Raw genomic sequence first — 19,742 nt, forward strand, 5'->3', positions numbered from 1 at the left:
CATCGGGGTCTTGGTCACCTCCCTGACCAATGCCCTTCTACCCCGATTGCTCAGTTTGGCTGGGCGGCCAGCTCTAGGAAGAGTCTTGGTGGTTCCAAACTTCTTCCATTTAAGAATGATGGAGGCCACTGTGTTCTTGGGGACTTTCAATGCTGCAAAAATGTTTTGTTACCCTTCCCCAGATCTGTGCCTCGACACAATCATGTCTTGGAGCTCTACGGACAATTTCTTCGACTTCATGGCTTGGTTTTTGCTCAGACATGGATTGTCAACTGTGGGACCTTATATAGACAGGTATGTGCCTTTCCAAATCATTTCAAATTAATTGAATTTACCACAGGTGAACTTCAATCAAGTTGTAGAAACATCTCAAGGATGATCAATGGAAACTGGATGCACCTGAGCTTAATTTCGAGTCGCATATAGCAAAGGTTCTGAATACTTATGCAAATTAGGTATTTCTGTTTTTATATTTAACAAATGTGCAAACATTTCTAATGTTTCGCTTTTCCATCATGGGGTATTGTATGTAGATTGCTGACAATTTTGTTTAATTTATTATTTAATCTATTTTAGAAATAAGGCTGTAACCTAACAAAATGTGGAAAATTAAAGGGGTCTGAATACTTTCCAAAAGCACTCTATGTGTAAATTATATATATATATTTAAATATTTCATGAGTTTTCTTATATCTCCTAGATAAACGACAAACACTTAAAAACCTTGTTTCTAATTATAAAATGTTTTGTCTTTTTTTTCATTTATGAATGTGTTATTTAACGTGTTTCTCTGGGCTATAGCTGTAAGCCAGATTCAATATTTTATCAAATTACTTATTTTTATACCTAAATTTCAAATCAAATAGCTAAATGATCCATAGTATGACCGTCTTAAAGAAATTTAGAACACCACAACCACAACCCTAACCTTGGTTTACGCTACTTTTCTCTTTGGCTCCTCCCTTTGACCCAAGGTGCAGGAGTCCGGCTCAATTTAACACTGAATATGCTCATCCAATCCATGTTGATGGATTGTGTTTATGTTTCTTAGCCACACTCATAGAAATAGAAAGTCATAGCAGTAGAAAGTTTAATGAACATTTGGTTAAATTATTTATTAATTCAAGATCATACAGGCTTTGCAAAGAGGGGCAGTTCTTCCGTTCAACAGTTACATCTAGCACACATAGTGATACATTTTATAGATAGACAGGTCATACGTAAGATCATAGTCCAGATATATGCAAAAATTGTAGATTTTCACATTTGTGCTTTACATCAAGTAAATACACCAATTATCACTCAATCTATCAATGAAATTCTGGTTAGAATGGATTTAGATATGGCCTTAACCCTTTCATAATCATTGCACAACACCTTACACATTTAAAATACATATTTGTTTGCCCCAAACTTGGAGATTATGATAGTCAGTCAAAGATATTAAAGCTGAGATCTGCGAAAGGTGAAACAGTGCAATGTTTTCGGCGCATTTGTTATTGTTTTGATTTTGAGACAGAGGATATGAGCATCCAGCATTGTGGTAAAAAAAAAACTGCCGTTCCATCATGATTGCATTACAGAGGAGACTGGTGGGAGGAGCTGTAAGAGGATGGGCTCATTGTAATGGCTGAAATTGAATAAATGGAACAGTATCAAACATGGAAACCATATGCTTGACTATGTTCCATTGACTCCATTCCAGCCATTACAATGAGCTCATCCTCTTACAGCTCCTCCCACCAGCCTCCTCTGCCATGCAATGATGTCTGAGGGGAAAAAAACAGTGTTCATTGTTTGAAGTAACTTCTTTGTTGTTGTAATAGAGCAAACAAGACGTTTCACCGATAAGGATTCCAGCTTTAACATTGTAACAATTTTCACACACACATTCACACATTACAGTATGTGTACACGGTGACTACCACAAGTCCCCAGCTTTTTTTCAGTCTCTTAAAACATTGTACACAAATATCACATAAATGTTATATTTCCTTTTGATATATTTACAATATCTTACAGCTTTCAACACAACCAATAAATAGGCTTAACTTTTATAGAGATTGGACACAAATTAACGTCTGATGTTCTCCTTAAACCATGTCGGTCCCATCAGAGTTTGAACAGTGATATGTTTGTGAGCTGCTGTGGCTGCTTCTGAGTAAAGACATTGAAAACAAATGTCCTGTGTGTGTCCATTGGCCTGGCTCTGTGACTGATCAGTCCTCTCTGCTGATGTCACTTGTATTCCCTGGCGACACGGACTGGAGCAGTAGTCAGAGAGAGAAAGGCCTGGAGGAGAGTAGCTCTGTGACAACCCAGATAGCTCCGTGACAACCCAGCCCACATTTTTACACAGGGTCTCTCCAGAAGTAGTCCAAGTGCAGGGGTCAAGAGTCACAGGGCAGTCCTCCAAAGGCCTGAGTGTGCAGAGACTGTTAGATTTACATCGGGGCCTAGAGAGAGATGTAACTGTTAACCTATCTTTAAGTGTTCTAAAAATCATAAATCAAGGAAATCACAGCAGATGATCAATTGAAGGAACACTCAACACTTGAAATACACATGTAATTGCAAACAGCCACACTGCTTTCAGTACAGGTTTAACAAAATTAACTACTTACCTGGAGACATGGGTACTCTGTGTCTTAGAGCTAGGTTAGCATTAGCCTTTAACAGTTGCACTGATCTCTGCCCTGTGCTGAGCCAGCCTGTGGCGACTGGCGAAGCTGCCTCACCGTTGTGTCACCATACTGGATCCCTGAGCCCATCCGTTCCGGGTCTAACTCACCTACAGATGAGACACATCCACATATTAAACACATTAGAAAATCAATGAATAGATATACAGTACAGTTCACAGTTCCACAGTTCAGTACAGTTCACACACAGTTGTCAATTTAAGTCATGTGAATGCATTTTTTACATTTTTTATTTCACCTTTATTTAACCAGGTAAGCTAGTTGAGAACAAGTTCTCATTTGCAACTGCGGCCTGGCAAAGATAAAGCATAGCAGTTCGACACATACAACCACACAGAGTTACACATGGAATGAACAAAATATACAGTCAATAATACAGTATAAAAAAAAGAAAACAAAGTCTATTTACAGTGAGTACAACTGAGGTAGGATAAGGGAGTTACGGCAATAAATAGGCCATGGTGGCGAAGTATAGCAATTAAACACTGGAATGGTAGATGTGCAAAAGTTGGATGTGCAAGTAGAGATACTGTGGTGCAAAAGGAGCAAAATAAATAAATACAGTATGGGAATGAGGTAGATAGATGAGCTGTATACAGTTGGGCTATGAGCAGGTGCAGTGATCTGTCGGTTGTAACAGTGTTTCCTAGCCTCAGAGCAGTGGGTAGCTGGGATGAGGTGCTCTTATTCTCCATGGACTTTACAGTGTCCCAGAACTTTTTTGAGTTTGTACTGCAGGATGCAAATTTCTGTTTAAAAAAGCTAGCCTTAGCTTTCCTAAATGCCTGTGTATATTGATTCCTAACTTCCCTGAAAAATTGCATATCACGGGGGCTATTCAATGCTAATGCAGAACGCCACAGGATGTTTTGCATGCAATTCCCTAGTGCAAAACATGGCTCCTCGTGCAGCTATTAGTAAGAAGTGAGTATAAGTGTGTGTGTTATTACCTGAATCTATCTTGTTGAGGATAGTGCGACCACATTTAAGGAAGGCCTCCTCCACATTCTCTCCTGTGAGGGCACTCGTCTCCAGGAACATCAGTTCTGTTTTTATAACAACAAAGAGAGACAACATGGATAAAAGGACCAATCTCCTTTATCTATAGTCACAAACATCACCAGTCTTTAAAGTCGCAAACATCACTTGTCTTTAAAGTCGCAAACATCACCCGTCTTTATAGTCACAAACATCACCCGTCTTTAAAGTCGCAAACATCATCCGTCTTTAAAGTCGCAAACATCACCCGTCTTTATAGTCGCGAACATCACCCGTCTTTATAGTCGCGAACATCACCCGTCTTTATAGTCACAAACATTACCCGTCTTTATAGTCACAAACATTACCCGTCTTTATAGTCGCAAACATCACCCGTCTTTATAGTCGCAAACATCACCCGTCTTTAAAGTCGCAAACATCACCCGTCTTTATAGTCACAAACATTACCCGTCTTTATAGTCGCAAACATCACCCGTCTTTAAAGTCGCGAACATCACCCGTCTTTATAGTCGCAAACATCACCCGTCTTTATAGTCACAAACATCACCTGTCTTTATAGTCACAAACATCACCTGTCTTTATAGTCACAAACATCACCTGTCTTTATAGTCACAAACATCACCTGTCTTTATCGTCACAATGGGGCGGCAGGGTAACCTAGTGGTTAGAGCATTGGACTAGTAACCGAAAGGTTGCAAGTTCGAATCCCCGAGCTGACAAGGTACAAATCTGTCGTTCTGCCCCTGAACAGGCAGTTAACCCACTGTTCCTAGGCCGTCATTGAAAATAAGATTTTGTTCTTAACTGACTTGCCTAGTAAAATAAAGCTAAAATAAATCAATAAAAAGTCGCAAACATCAACCGTCTTTCGAGCACTACGCAGGGTCAAATCAAATTATATTTGTCACATGCGCCAAACACAACAGGTGTAGACTTTACCGTGAAGTGCTTACTTACGAGCCCTTTCCCAACATTGCAAACTTAAAAACGAAGAAGATTTACTAATAAAAATTGAAAATAGTAACACAATAAATAACAATAACGAGGCTATATAGAAGGAGTACTGGTACCGGGTCAATGTGCAGGGGTACGAAGTAATTGAGGTAATGTAAGTAGGGATAAAAGTGACTATGCAATCAGGATAGATAATAAACAGATTAGCAGCAGCGTATGTGGAGTATGTGAAAGTGTGTGTGGCGTCAATATGCATGTGTGTGTGTGTGTTTTGTGTGAGTTATTGTGTGCAGTGAGTCCAGTGAGTGTGCATTGACTCAGTGTAAGAGAGTCAGTGCAAAAAAAGAGTCAATGCATTAGTCCGGTTAGCCATTTGATTAACTATTCAGCAGTCTTATGGCTTGGGGGTAGAAGTTGTTCAGATGCCTTTTGGTCCCAGACTTATATAGTCATCAGGCTACATTATCACAATGCATGGTCATTAGGCTACATTACCGTTCTCCTGGGCGAAGCGGGCCGCCTCAAGGAAGGTGACCTCTCTGTCAGCCTCCAGGTCTTTCTTGTTCCCACACAGGATGATGACGATGTTTGGACTGGCCAGCGTTCGAGCGTCTGTTAACCAGTTGGTCAGGGCATTATACGTTTCCCGACTTGGTTACACAGACAGATAGACACAGAGGTATAATTATGTTTAAAATTCACTGACATGGCTGCAACGGAATAAAGTGATATTATGAACTGTGACTGTTGACTTGGAATTGGTCTAAATCAGAGTCTTACCTGGTGATGTCATAAACCAGGAGAGCCCCTGCTGCCCCTCTGTAATAACTGCGAGTCACTGACCTGAAAGTATGGGGGGGAAAGAGTCAGAGCAGACTCTTAGAACATCCACAAATACTATCTCATGATCTAATATATTATTATATTATTATTATTATTATTATTATTATTATATATATTAATCCAATCTATCTGATGATCTCATCCCAGTCATTTGAATGTCTCTCAAATGACCCCAGTAACAACCTCTCTCCGATCAAATGAACATCCTGCTGAGATAACATTAGACAGTCATGCACAGATAACATGCTTCCTGTTAATGTGCACTATTTAACTTATTTTAAATTAAATGTTTATTTAACTAGGCAAGTCAGTTAAGATCAAATTATTATTTACAATGACGGCCTACCCCGGCCAAACCCTAACCACGACAACGCTGGGCCAATTGTGCCCCACCCTATGGGACTCCCAATCACGGCAGCTTGTGATACAGCCTGGAATTGAACTGGTAGTGACGCCTCTAGCATTGAGATGCAGTGCTTTAGACCACTGCCCCACTCAGGAGCCCAGTAAAGCTACCTACCGGAATCGTTCCTGTCCAGCTGTGTCCCAGATCTGCAGCTTGATCGTCTTACCGGCGACCATCACCACCCGGGAGCCAAACTCCACCCCAATGGTGTGGCTGGAGTCCTGCTTGACTACATGGTACAGAACAGAAAACACAGTACAGTACAGACACCATAGTTAATTACACTCTCTGTTACATTTGGTAGAGGAGCATTGCTGTCATCTTTCATGTTGTGTGATACAGCTTAATGTAAAAGTAGAGTAAACTTATCCAGAAACCTGGTAGTGAATACCATTACAGTACCCTACGTTAACATTACAGTACCATGTCCGTGGGGGCAGTGATCTTTAAGACATGACCTCTTTCTGGAAGTTCAACATAATCACTATAATAACAATTTGACTTACACTTGTTTTCTATAAATTGATGGAGAAGACAGGATTTCCCTGATCCTGCACTTCCAATCACCAAGAATTTAAAAAGGAAATCTGGAAAAGAATAATGGGGGGAAAAAATCAATAATACATTTACTACATCACACGACGACAGACTGACCACAAGGCGGAAGCCATGAGCAGGGTGTTGTTGAAAGCCACGAGCAATGTAATTAATTTTCTCACAATTTAAACAGAAGCAGTGGTTAGGGTTCCTGGCGACGACTGATAAAGATTTAGAAAACTAGATGTTGTAAGTAATGGTTGACAACTTGCTATAGGCGGCTGTCTAGCTTGCAAGCTTCATCTTGTTTCTTGTCCCAGACGAAAGAACGGACATTAACGTTAGGAGACAGTGAAGCCAGATATTGCTTTGCTTACCATACGTTTCTGTCATTTCCTTTGATGTCTTCAAGCTCTTCAAGTGCCGCAATGTCAATTACAAACTATTTTCTTATCAAATATGAAGACTATATTTCACAAATTGGCATAAATCCCATTTAATCAGAAGAGTTCATCTAATTTACCATCCAAGACAGAGGCATAGGGTTGACAGGACGTGATGACGAAAATTGCAACGCTCTTGCTACGTAAAATTATTTGTTTACCGAGGTTGTAACAAGTTACCACAGTCACAAAGTCAGAATTGTATATCGTTAAAATTCATAAAAACAAAAAGTAGCTTTTTGGTATTAATTTAAGGTTACGGTTTGGCATAAGGTTAGAAATGTGGTTAAGGTTAGATTTTAAATCAGATTTTAAGAACATTCATTGTAAAATAGGCGGGGTTTATGACTGTGGCTGTGCTAAATAGTGACGACCGTTTTCAGAGAGGTGTCAAGATAACTGTGGTGCATAATCTTGGACATAGCTTCTGTTGCCTGTAGCTGTTTGATCTATATTTTACGCTGACTCAACCTGTCAGTTGCAATACTTTTGATGATAACATGTATTCAGCTATTATTTGTGGATCATTTAGTTATATTAATTGCTACATTGTAATTACTTCGTCACTCCGACCTATTTATTGCCTTACCTCCCTAATTTTACCTCATTTGCACACGCTGTATATAGACTTTTCTATTGGGTTATTGACTGTACGTTTGTTTATTCCATGTGTAGCTCTGTGTTGTTGTTTGTGTCGCACTACTTTGCTTTATCTTGGCCAGGTCGCAGTTGTAAATGAGAACTTGTTCTCAACTGGCCTACCTGGTTAAATAAAGGTGAAATAAAATAACAAAAAATATTTCTGATAATTATTTAGGCCTACATAATCATAAAATGTTGTAGAATTATTTATTTTTATGAATAATTAAACTATATAGCCTAATGTGCATGTGTGTTTGTCTGTCTATCTGCCTGTCTGTCGTCTTTCTGTCTGTCCTCATCCTTTGACAGTGACATTCTGAGATGCCAAAAAATATGAATTAATAGGAGCCGTTAAGAAATTGTGAAACATTTATTCAACAATTTAAACAAAAATCCCCCCAAAAGTTTGCCACTTTTGAGTAAGTACCCATTCACCCATTCTCACACTTACTTTGAGAAGTACCCATTCTCACACTTACTTTGAGTAAGTACCCATTCTCACACTTTGAGTGTACTCTCAAAGTCAATTACAGTTTTGGGCATGTGGTTAGATAGCCAGTATTCACCCTGTGTTGTCTTAAGATGGCATGTGTTATGTGGTATAAAAACAAATATTTGACTCATGACAAGGCAAGCTTGTTGTCTTTTAGATTTAAATTTTAAAAATCCTCCTGACTTGACCTGGAGGCATAAGTGAGCGATTTCCTCTTAGATAGGCCAGCTGTAAAGTCGTAATTGGCTATAATTTATTTTAAAAATGAACAAAAACAAAAATGTACTTTTTGGTCTTAATTTAAGGTTAGTGTTAGGCATTAGGGTTAGCAGTGTGGTTAAGGTTAGGTTTAAAATCTGATTTTATGACTTTGTGTCTGTCAGCTAGTGCCTCGAGAACAAGATTTGTGACGAAGAATGATGCATTTGTCTGTAAACATCTTCAGTAGGCCTATATGTACCAAGACCAAACATTGGATTTGAAATCTTGCTTCCAAGATTTCAGACACCACAAAAAAAATGGAAATATGGAAATATAAAAGCACCAGTAGCCTCCCAAATCCCCCCCCCCCCCCCCCCCGCATGTACCCCAACTCCCCTCGTCAGAGTTGCCTAGCCCCTGATCCCAGGTGGCATGATAAGATAAGAAGTATGAGTGACCCCCCTCTTTTCCCATAGATCCCCCTCTCTCTGTCTCATCACTTTGACTTGAGTTTGTGTTTTGGGGCCGGGGTGGGAGTGGGGGTTGTGGCAGATGTAGTCGCAGGAGAGGGTCTCAGTTTACTGTACAACATCTTAAACCTGCAAAGACAAAAGGGATCCTTTCAAAATGGGGAAGTCAGTGTTTTTTTGAATGGCGTCAAAAAATGACATACATTAAGAGATATTTGTAATGTGGCTAGCAAAGGTTTGTTGGGTTATTGTGACATGAATGTTCTAGAACAGGATATTAAATGTCCCTGTAGGGTTTAGTGATAAAATTAGCCATATAAAAGATGAGAACAGTCATATCAGTCATTTGAACAGGCTTGTGCAGCACTTACAAGTTTTTGATTTTCCTCAGGAGGCCTCTGACCGCTTTGCTAATCCTTTTCATTCGCCCCTGTCGTCCAAACACGTGTAGATTAGACACAGTCCTTTGTTTGCGGCTGTTATGTGGATTACATTATAATAATCTCTCAACAACTAGTCTATGAACAATAGGAGCTCACTGCCTCACCTGCATTTGTTTGTAGAACAGAGGAAGAGAGAAAACACAGATGACACCTGCGAAAGAGACAGAGAAGGAAATCAGATCAACAAACTATGTTCACGTTATTATTTACAGATCAGAGCAGTTAGGGGAGTTTCAAGTATGAATGAAACAGGACTTATTAGGAGATAATTATCAGATGTATGAGGATGGTTCTGTAGGACCGTGTGGTGTAAGACAGTCATATAGACAGGTGTTGAGTGGATTAGTAGGGTCTCACCAACTATCACCAGGGTCAGACCATTGGTCGTGATGCCCATATAGGTCAACACGTACAGCAGCACCACAAACTGAAAACAGAGCAACAGCTTTTTAGATTGGCATTGTTTGGCAACATAAGCAATAGCATGTGAGCTTATGAAGCAATGATTATGTTTTGTTGATGTATTGTTTAATGTTACTGATGTAAGAGCTCAGGAGAACCAGTTATGTTGTCTGATTCAAGTGCTGGTGATTATGTGACTTTGACTTCTACCTTCCTCCATAGTCCCCACACACATTTGAATTTGTATTATTTATGGTAAAAGGCAGCAGCTACTCTTCCTGGGTTCCAGCTAAATTAAGGCAGTTATACCATCTTTAAAACATTACAATACATTCACAACAGATTTCAGAACACATTAAGTGTGTTCCCTCAGGCCACTACACGACTACCACATATCTACAACACAAAATCCACGTGTAGGTGTGTGTATGTTATTGTTTCTGTGTATGTATGTGTCTGTGCCTGTGTCTGTGTTTGTGTTGCTTCACAGTCTCCGCTGTTCCATAAGGTGTATTTTTATCTGTTTTTTAAATCTAATTTTACTGCTTGCATGAGTTACTTGATGTGGAATAGAGTTCCATGTAGTCATGGCTCTATATAGTACTGTGCGCCTTCCGTAGTCTGTTTTGGACTAAGGGACTGAAGAGACCTCATTACGGTATAGTACAGTAATACACTGAATTTTCTCTTAGTTTTCTGAGGGACATTGGTAATGGCCTCTGACCTTGATGGAGTCCATGATGCTGTCGATGAAGAGCAGGCGTTTGATCTCTGTGATGGCGAAGGCCATCATTAGCACGACCTCCTCCACCACCAACACAGTCTCCTCATCTGTCAGAGAGCTGTCGTCTCCTATATAAGACCTAGTACCACACACACACAGACACATGCACAAACACATCATCAAACAAATACCTAGTTTCAAGAAGAATGTTCTACCAACAGATGCACAGAGCCATTCACAGATGAATGTTGGTTTTTCATGCTCCAATGATTACATATTGAGGTTGAATCATGTTTCTCTAAACTACAGCATTATAACTGCTGTAAACTGTGCTTACTGAAAGGGGTGCACTCCTTCAGGGATCTTCCGTATCAGCTCTAGGAGTTTGTAGTAGAGGCGTAGGGGGAAGGTGAGACACATGATGGAGATACACAGGTAGGACAGCATGGTGACGGAACTGAGTTGGAACAGGCTAGCCAGGCCTATCACCAGCCCTGTGACCACCAGCCCTGTCTTCCCCACATCCCGCCAGTAGATCAGGTCCATTACTGCAAAGAGACAGTGAGAGGATGGAGCGGCTATAGATAATTAAGACCATTATTTATTCATTCATTAATAAGTGGTGGAAGACAATAAGTGAATGAGATGGAGAAATAGATGAGTCGTAGAGATTAACAAGTGACTTCCATTCTGTGAGGATTTTTATTTGTAGTATTTTTGCAGCCACCATTTCAAACATCAGAGTCTGTTGTTCCTCATTGGATGATCTTAGAACAGACTCTGAGCAGCCAAAGAGAGAAAGTTCTGGGTCAAGTTCAATGGCCCTCTCATTTACCTTTGAATACCAAAGATGTTTCTCCAAAAATGATTGAGTAGGGGCAGAGCCAAAAGAGATGAGTTAAAATGAACCCTCTGAGGCTTTGCATTTGTCACACAGCGGGGAGACCTGGGGGTAAAGTCTATGCAATTTGGTTTTGGAGTAGTGAAGTCTATGCATGACTTTGTATTGTATCAATTGATATCTGCTATTGATGGAACAGGAGTGAATTCTAGAAAGGGCTTCTCCCCATAGATCATCTGAGATCTCAATATTTAACTATTTACTCCATGTCTCCTTGAAATGACTAGTAAAAGCCTCTGTACAGTTGGAAAAAAGGAGACTAACTGAGATGAGGTGTTTTGAATTGGGGGGACGCTGTAGCAAATCATACAAAATAATGTTGTACAGGGAGGGTGTCAACATTTTGAATTTTCCCTTTGATATAGTGTCTGACTTGTAAATAACAGGAAAAAACGTGAATGGAAGAGTTTGAATGTATTATTTAATTCAAATCGAATTTTATTAGTCACATGCGCCGAATACAACAGGTGAACAGTGAAATGCTTACTTACGAGACCCTAGCCAACAATGCAGTTTAAACAATATATGAATAAGAATAATAGATAAAAGTAACAAGTAATTAAAGAGCGGCAGTAAAATAACAATAGCGAGACTATATACAGGGGGGTATCAATACAGAGTCAATGTGCAGGGGCACCGGTTAGTTGAGTTAGTATGTACATGTAGGTATTAAAGTACATGTAGTTATTAAAGTGACTATGCATAGATGACAACAGAGAGTAGCAGTGGTGTAAAGAGGGGAAGGGGGGGGCACTACAAATAGTCTGGGTAGCTATTTGACTAGATGTTCAGGAGTCTTATGGCTTGGGGTTAGAAGCTGTTTAAAAGCCTCTTGGACCTAGACTTGGCACTCCAGTACCGCTTGCCACGCAGTAGCAGAGAGAACAGTCTTTGACTCGGGTGGTTGAAGTCTTTGACAATTTTTAGGGCCTTCCTCTGACACCACCTGGTATAGAGGTCCTGGATGGCTGTTTGGCCCCAGTGATGTTCTGGGCCATTCGCACTACCCTCTGTAGTGCCTTGCGGTCGGAGGCTGAGCAGTTGCCATACCAACCAGTCAGGATGCTCTTGATGGTGTAGCTGTAGAACCTTTTGTGGATCTGAGGACCCATGCCAAATCTTTTCAGTGTCCTATGGGGGAATAGGTTTTGTAATGCTCTCTTCAAGACTGTCTTGGTGCGCTTGGACCATGTTAGTTTGTTAGTGATTGGACACCAAGGAACTTGAAGCTCTCAACCTGCTCCACTACGGCCCCGACGATGAGAATGGGGGCGTGCTCTGTCCTCCTTTTCCTGTAGTCCACAATCATCTCCTTTGTCTTGATCACGTTGACAGAGATGTTGTTGTCCTGGCACCACACGGCCGGGTCTCTGACCTCCTCCCATTAGGCTGTCTCGTTGTTATCGGTGATCAAGCCTACCACTGTTGTGTCATCGGCAAACTTAATGATGGTGTTGGAGTTGTGCCTGGCCCTGCAGTCATGAGTGAACAGGGAGTACAGGAGGGGGCTGAGCACGCACCCCTGAGGGGCCCCTGTGTTGAGGATCAGCGTGGCAGATATGTTGTTACCTACCCTCACCACCTGGGGGCAGCCGGTAAGGAAGTCCAGGATCCAGTTGCAGAAGGGAGGTGTTTAGTCCCAGGGTCCTTAGCTTAGTGATGAGCTTTGAGGGCACTATGATGTTGAACGCTTAGCCTTAGTCAATGAATAGCATTCTCACACAGGTGTTCCTTTTGTCCAGGTGGGAAAGGGCAGTGTGGAGTGCAATAGAGATGGCATCATCTGTGGATATGTTATATTCAAATTGGAGTGGGTCTAGGGTTTCTGGGATGATGTGAGCCATGACCAGCCTTTGAAAGCACTTCATGGCTACATACATGAGTGCTACGGGTCGGTAGTCATTTAGACAGGTTACGTTAGTGTTCTCGGGCACAGAGACTATGGTGGTCTGCTTGAAACATGTTGATGAATGATACTAATTGCTTATTTATGTATAACTATTCAATTGTGGTCAGACACTTCTCCATCCATTCAACAAACACCTTATCAGACCGAGATGGAACAAAATAATTATTAAAGAATATTACATTTAAGTCATTTAGCAGACGCTCTTATCCAGAGCGACTTACAAATTGGTGCATTCACCTTATGACATCCAGTGGAACAGTCACTTTACAATAGTGCATCTAAATCTTAAAGGGGGGAGGTGAGAGGGATTACTTATCCTATCCTAGGTATTCCTTAAAGAGGTGGGGTTTCAGGTGTCTCCGGAAGGTGGTGATTGACTCCGCTGTCCTGGCGTCGTGAGGGAGTTTGTTCCACCATTGGGGGGCCAGAGCAGCGAACAGTTTTGACTGGGCTGAGCGGGAGCTGTACTTCCTCAGTGGTAGGGAGGCGAGCAGGCCAGAGGTGGATGAACGCAGTGCCCTTGTTTGGGTGTAGGGCCTGATCAGAGCCTGGAGGTACTGAGGTGCCGTTCCCCTCACAGCTCCGTAGGCAAGCACCATGGTCTTGTAGCGGATGCGAGCTTCAACTGGAAGCCAGTGGAGAGAACGGAGGAGCGGGGTGACGTGAGAGAACTTGGGAAGGTTGAACATCAGACAGGCTTCGGCGTTCTGGATGAGTTGAAGGGGTTTAATGGCACAGGCAGGGAGCCCAGCCAACAGCGAGTTGCAGTAATCCAGACGGGAGATGACAAGTGCCTGGATTAGGACCTGCGCCGCTTCCTGTGTGAGGCAGGGTCGTACTCTGCGGATGTTGTAGAGCATGAACCTACAGGAACGGCCCACCGCCTTGATGTTGGTTGAGAACGACAGGGTGTTGTCCAGGATCATGCCAAGGTTCTTAGCGCTCTGGGAGGAGGACACAATGGAGTTGTCAACCGTGATGGCGAGATCATGGAACGGGCAGTCCTTCCCGGGAGGAAGAGCAGCTCCGTCTTGCCGAGGTTTAGCTTGAGGTGGTGATCCGTCATCCACACTGATATGTCTGCCAGACATGCAGAGATGCGATTCGCCACCTGGTCATCAGAAGGGGGAAAGGAGAAGATTAATTGTGTGTCGTCTGCATAGCAATGATAGGAGAGACCATGTGAGGTTATGACAGAGCCAAGTGACTTGGTATATAGCGAGAATAGGAGAGGGCCTAGAACAGAGCCCTGGGGGACACCAGTGGTGAGAGCGCGTGGTGAGGAGACAGATTCTCGCCACGCCACCTGGTAGGAGCGACCTGTCAGGTAGGACACAATCCAAGCGTGGGCCGCGCCGGAGATGCCCAACTCGGAGAGGGTGGAGAGGAGGATCTGATGGTTCACAGTATCGAAGGCAGCCGATAGATCTAGAAGGATGAGAGCAGAGGAGAGAGAGTTAGCTTTAGCAGTGCGGAGCGCCTCCGTGATACAGAGGAGAGCAGTCTCAGTTGAATGACTAGTCTTGAAACCTGACTGATTTGGATCAAGAAGGTCATTCAGAGAGAAATAGCGGGAGAGCTGGCCAAGGACGGCACGTTCAATAGTTTTGGAGAGAAAAGAAAGAAGGGATACTGGTCTGTAATTGTTGACATCGGAGGGATCGAGTGTAGGTTTTTTCAGAAGGGGTGCAACTCTCGCTCTCTTGAAAACGGAAGGGACGTAGCCAGCCGTCAGGGATGAGTTGATGAGCGAGGTGAGGTAAGGGAGAAGGTCTCCGGAAATCGTCTGGAGAAGAGAGGATAGGGTCAAGCGGGCAGGTTGTTGGGCGGCCGGCCGTCACAAGACGCTAGATTTCATCTGGAGAGAGAGGAGAGAAAGAGGTCAGAGCACAGGGTAGGGCAGTGTGAGCAGAACCAGCGGTGTCGTTTGACTTAGCAAACGAGGATCGGATGTCGTCGACCTTCTTTTCAAAATGGTTGACGAAGTCATCTGCAGAGAGGGAGGAGGGGGGGGGGGAGGATTCAGGAGGGAGGAGAAGGTGGCAAAGAGCTTCCTAGGGTTAGAGGCAGATGCTTGGAATTTAGAGTGGTAGAAAGTTGCTTTAGCAGCAGAGACAGAGGAGGAAAATGTAGAGAGGAGGGAGTGAAAGGATGCCAGGTCCGCAGGGAGGCGAGTTTTCCTCCATTTCCGCTCGGCTGCCCGGAGCCCTGTTCTGTGAGCTCTCAATGAGTCATCGAGCCACGGAGTGGGAGGGGAGGACCGAGCCGGCCATATCAGGGTGTATACAGAGGTATCAGGCACCTTATAAACATGCTTAATCTGGTTTAGAATTCTTCTGGTTCATCTGGTTTAGACTTTCTCAAAACAAAGTTGTTGCCTGTCAGTTTGTTTGGGCACTCTTCTTTAGAGAAATGCAAGGCTGGAAGAGAGGAATGTTACAGACTTGACTTCCATATGTAGCCACAGGGGGACGGACATCCATGTCCAACTTATCAGGAAAACACAGTTCCCAGTAAGTTCATGTTTAAAGATGGGTAGGCTAGTTTCCTTGGGCTTTTCCAAGTGAGCATTACAAATACAATGTTTTTTGTAACCCCAGACAAATGGCAAGATTGGTGAGTCTAATGTCTTAAAATATGAAGAGGTAAGAAACATTTGAAGATTCTGGCAAAGCTACGGGTACCTGGGAAGAGAAAAACATGTTATGGCATTAATGTGCGCCGTCATAGAAAGAGGAAATATTATCCAGCTCTCTATTTTGTTTTAGCTTTGCAACCTGCTCACTTTAGTTAAACTTGAAGATGAGCTGTGGATTTCTAGGTATTTTTGGTACCAGGTAAGTTAAGTGGTCATGCACCACTTTAAATGGTATCCTCTCTAGCTCACTTGCTGTAATATTATCTGAGATACACGTGAGATGCTTTCCCACACTTTATTGAATAGCAAGATAGTTTGCCAAATGAATTGATTAAGTCTAGTAGGTTAGAGACGGATGCTACTGGGTCCGAGAGGTAAGGAAAGCACACCATCTGTGCATAACGAAATGAGGCTTTCTATGTTTCCTACTTGAACTTTAAGATCTTGGATATTAGGATGATCCCTTATTTGTATCGCTAGGGGTTCAAGGGCGACAGCAAAGAGCAGAGGACTGAGTGGATAGCCCAAAGGGACTTGATTTGTCTCTGTTGGTCAGAATAGAGGTTGTTGGACAGACATAAAGCATTTTGACCCAGACGATAAATGAGTCGCCAAATCCGAACCTACTGATTGCTTGAACTTGTATGACCATTCTATTTGGTCAAACGCCTTTTGAGCATCTAGCGATGTAATAGCCCGCCTTGAAGCCTTTCCCATGATTTGCATATAGACTGTTAAGCAGCCTACGCACATTAGAAAAATAGAACCTGCCGGAGATAAACCCTGTGTCTGATCCGGAGGAATAATGGCTGTTACATGTTTGTTCAACATATTAGCAGGCACTTTGGTCGAAATTAAGCAATGCTATAGGTCTATATTTAGCAGGATCTGTTACCTCTCTGCCTTTATTTAAATCTCTCTGCCTTTATTTAACATAAGGCAAATATTGGCTTCATACAATGATTTAGTCAAAAACTTAGTATCAAGATTTGTTCTGTCTGTATCGATAGTCTAAGAGTTTAACCACGTGTGGAGGCAAACTGGTCTGGTCTCAAACCTTGGCCCCCTCGTGGTGAGGTAAACTGGTCTCAACCTTCGTCCTCTCTGGAAATTGAGAGATACATGGTCTCTTGATAGTAAACCCGGGTGGGAATTTTATTTGGAAGAGCAGAAAAGGGCCTATCCGAGGATGCAAGACCATAACTGTGCTCATGTCCGGTCCTCTGATTTAGTTAATTTAGTCCTCTGATTTAGTTAAACTAAGGGAATTGGAGTTTCCTTCATTAAACAGTCCAAAATCACATTACAAAATTTCACAAACAGTATCATCCTCCCTCATTCATCTCATTCAACAATTAGATGTAAGCCTCATATCTGAGGCTATTGTATAAACAATGTTATGGTAATGTGGCCATATTGTCTCCCATGAGTTTCACAAAATTGTACCAAATGGACCAGTTCGTAGCTGGATTCTTCGCCGATCTTTTATACCGTCTCCAGAACATAAATGTTGTTCGGACCTCAAGTTTTGTGAGGTGGAAGAAATTCCTTTGTTCTCTATATGAAAACTCACTATCTCTCTACACTGTGGCCATGAGGAGATCATCTCCTCCAGGAATGTACGACCTCTCTGACCACAGCAGCCTGGGTGTAAGAGACAGAGAGAGGGGGATGGTGCTCATTGTACCCAAAGAGGGCAACATCATGACAGTGCTCTCAAGCGGCTAGATGTTCTTTACCTTTCAGCCATCATATTTACCACCAATGCTCCTTATAGGACACATCACATCACTGCACTCTATACTCCTCTGTAAACTGGTCATCTCTGTATACCTGTTGCAAGACCCACTGGTTGAAGCTTTTTTATAAAAATCCTCTTAGGACTCACTCCCCCCTACCTGACATATCTACTGCAGCCCTCATCCTCCACATACAACACCCATTCTACCAGTCACATTCTGCTAAAGGTCCCCAAAGCACACACATCCCTGGGTCGCTCCTCCTTTCAGTTCACTGCAGCTAGCAACTTGAACGAGCTGCAACAAACACTCAAACTGGACAGTTTTATCTCAATCGCTTCATTCAAAGACTCAATCATGGACACTCTTACTGACCGTTTTGGTTGATTTGCGTGATATATTGTTGTCTCTACCTTCTTGCCCTTTGTGCAGTCATCTGTGCCCAATAATGTTTGCACCTTGTTTTGTGCTGCAAACATGTTGTGTTGCTACCATTTTGTTGTCATGTTTGTGTTGCTACCATGCTGTGTTGTCATGTGTTGCTGCCTTGCTATATTGTTGTCTTAGGTCTCTCTTTATGTAGTGTTACAGAAACCCATGTACTGTCTTTATGGTTCTGTTCACAACACATCAGTTCATAGGGTGGTGAGGCGACACACACACACACACACACACACACACACACACACACACACACACACACACACACACACACACACACACACACACACACACACACACACACACACACACACACACACACACACACACACACACACACACACACACACACACACAATATACATTAGACAGTAGAGAGTTCAAATGCACAGCAGATCTGCAGTGAAACTGACATGTCGTTTCGGTGACAGCTGAAACTTCCAGTGAGCTCACTAACACCAGTGTAAATTTAGAAGGCAATTATCTGATTACAACCAACATCCATGAATGTTTCATAGATAGAGCCGAGTTCCCTCCTATCCCCAACCATTGACCCTAAATACCCAACAGCTGTGCCCATAATGATTCACCAACATTCGCCAAAACAGATTATATCTTAGTCATCACTCCTCACAGGTATGTAAGAAGAAAGAGGCTTGCTAAACACCATTCTGTCAGCAACTAATTTTGTTTTTGTTGTCTATCCCTATCTCCACCAACTGTAGCTCTCTATCAGAGAACTGATTAGAATTAATCTTCCTGCCCTGTAATTCTCCACCTGCCCAGTAGTAGAGCCCCTCTCACTGGTCCCAAACCAGCTGGAGACCTCAGCCCATACACAAAAGTCAAGTCTACCTAAGACCAAGTCACATATTTACACCACCTTACCTTTGATGGCCATTTTAGCAGCTGATTGCTGTGCAAACTACCCACCCCACTCGCTTCCTCTTGCTGCTCGCTGCTCTCCTAGAACCCCCTGCACTCCTATGGTCCTCGCTAGGATCTTTTTTTGGCCCTACCAGCCCCGTCAGCAGTATAGGGCCTTGCTGGCCTAATTTTATCCTGCCAATTGGATACCCCCTCTTTAAGGGCACACAGGCACACACACAGCCAGACACTTGCACATTCACATAACGTGGGGAACCTAAGACGTCTGCATGTTTTTAAGTGTAGACAGTTCCTTAGTCTCCAGAGAGACCCTTGGTTCCTTGGCCTGTCTGTTATAGAAAACAAGATCCCTAAGCCAATCATAGGAACAGGTTTTCAACATAGGCCTATCACTCTACCAGAGGTCAGTATTTATGTATAGGCATTTAATCCTTATAGGAGTTACGGGTTGATTGATTTTAGGATGTTAAGAATACATAACCCATATAAAACAAAGCCCTTATGGTCGTTCGTCTTTTCAGTTTGATGCAGCTAGCAACTGGAACAAGCTGCAACAAACACTCAAACTGGACAGTTTTATCTCAATCTCTTCATTCAAAAACTCAATCATGGACACTCTTACTGACAGTTGTGGCTGCTTTGTGTGATGTATTGCTGTCTCTACCTTCTTGACCTTTGTGCTGTTGTTTGTGCCCAATAATATTTGTACCTTGTTTTGTTCTGTTGTCTGTGCCCAATAATATTTGTACCTTGTTTTGTGCTGCAACTACGTTGTGCTGCTGCCATATTGTGTTGCTACCATGCTGTGTTGTCGTGTGTTAATGCCAAGTTGTCTTATAGGTCTCTATGTAGTGTTGTGTTCTCTCGTGACGTGTGTTTTGTTCTATATTTATTTATTAAATAATCCCCTTTTGGTAGGCCGTCATTGTAAATAAGAATTGGTTCGTAACAGACTTGCCTAGTTAAA

General features: G+C 42.4%; 2 protein-coding genes across 3 annotated transcripts; both read right to left on the reverse strand.

Annotated features, from left to right (window-relative positions):
* Positions 1-1,096: 1,096 nt before the first annotated feature.
* On the reverse strand, positions 1,097-7,561 carry LOC123998852 (ras-related protein Rab-4B-like). 2 transcript variants are annotated; one of them, XM_046304056.1, is made up of 8 exons: positions 6,819-7,561; positions 6,411-6,491; positions 6,019-6,133; positions 5,436-5,498; positions 5,151-5,305; positions 3,653-3,748; positions 2,625-2,791; positions 1,097-2,420 (listed from the first exon to the last, which is right to left on the reverse strand). In XM_046304056.1, the coding sequence occupies exons 1-7, from the start codon at positions 6,832-6,834 to the stop codon at positions 2,673-2,675; spliced, it is 645 nt and encodes a 214-aa protein (XP_046160012.1). In that variant the 5' UTR covers positions 6,835-7,561; the 3' UTR covers positions 1,097-2,420; positions 2,625-2,672. The 2 variants fall into 2 exon arrangements, with proteins under 2 accessions (XP_046160012.1, XP_046160011.1); XM_046304055.1 differs by having other exon boundaries at positions 1,097-2,456; positions 6,819-7,558.
* Positions 7,562-8,612: 1,051 nt separating this feature from the next.
* LOC123998853 (reticulon-1-A-like) lies at positions 8,613-18,957 on the reverse strand. Its single transcript, XM_046304057.1, has 7 exons — positions 18,776-18,957; positions 10,597-10,807; positions 10,260-10,398; positions 9,491-9,560; positions 9,238-9,284; positions 9,062-9,120; positions 8,613-8,819 (listed from the first exon to the last, which is right to left on the reverse strand). Exons 1-7 carry the CDS (start codon positions 18,786-18,788, stop codon positions 8,717-8,719), a joined length of 642 nt encoding a protein of 213 aa, XP_046160013.1. The 5' UTR covers positions 18,789-18,957; the 3' UTR covers positions 8,613-8,716.
* Between the last annotated feature and the right edge of the window lie 785 nt (positions 18,958-19,742).

Source organism: Oncorhynchus gorbuscha, linkage group LG16 (genome assembly GCF_021184085.1).
Source record: "Oncorhynchus gorbuscha isolate QuinsamMale2020 ecotype Even-year linkage group LG16, OgorEven_v1.0, whole genome shotgun sequence".
Classification (NCBI taxonomy): domain Eukaryota; kingdom Metazoa; phylum Chordata; class Actinopteri; order Salmoniformes; family Salmonidae; genus Oncorhynchus; species Oncorhynchus gorbuscha.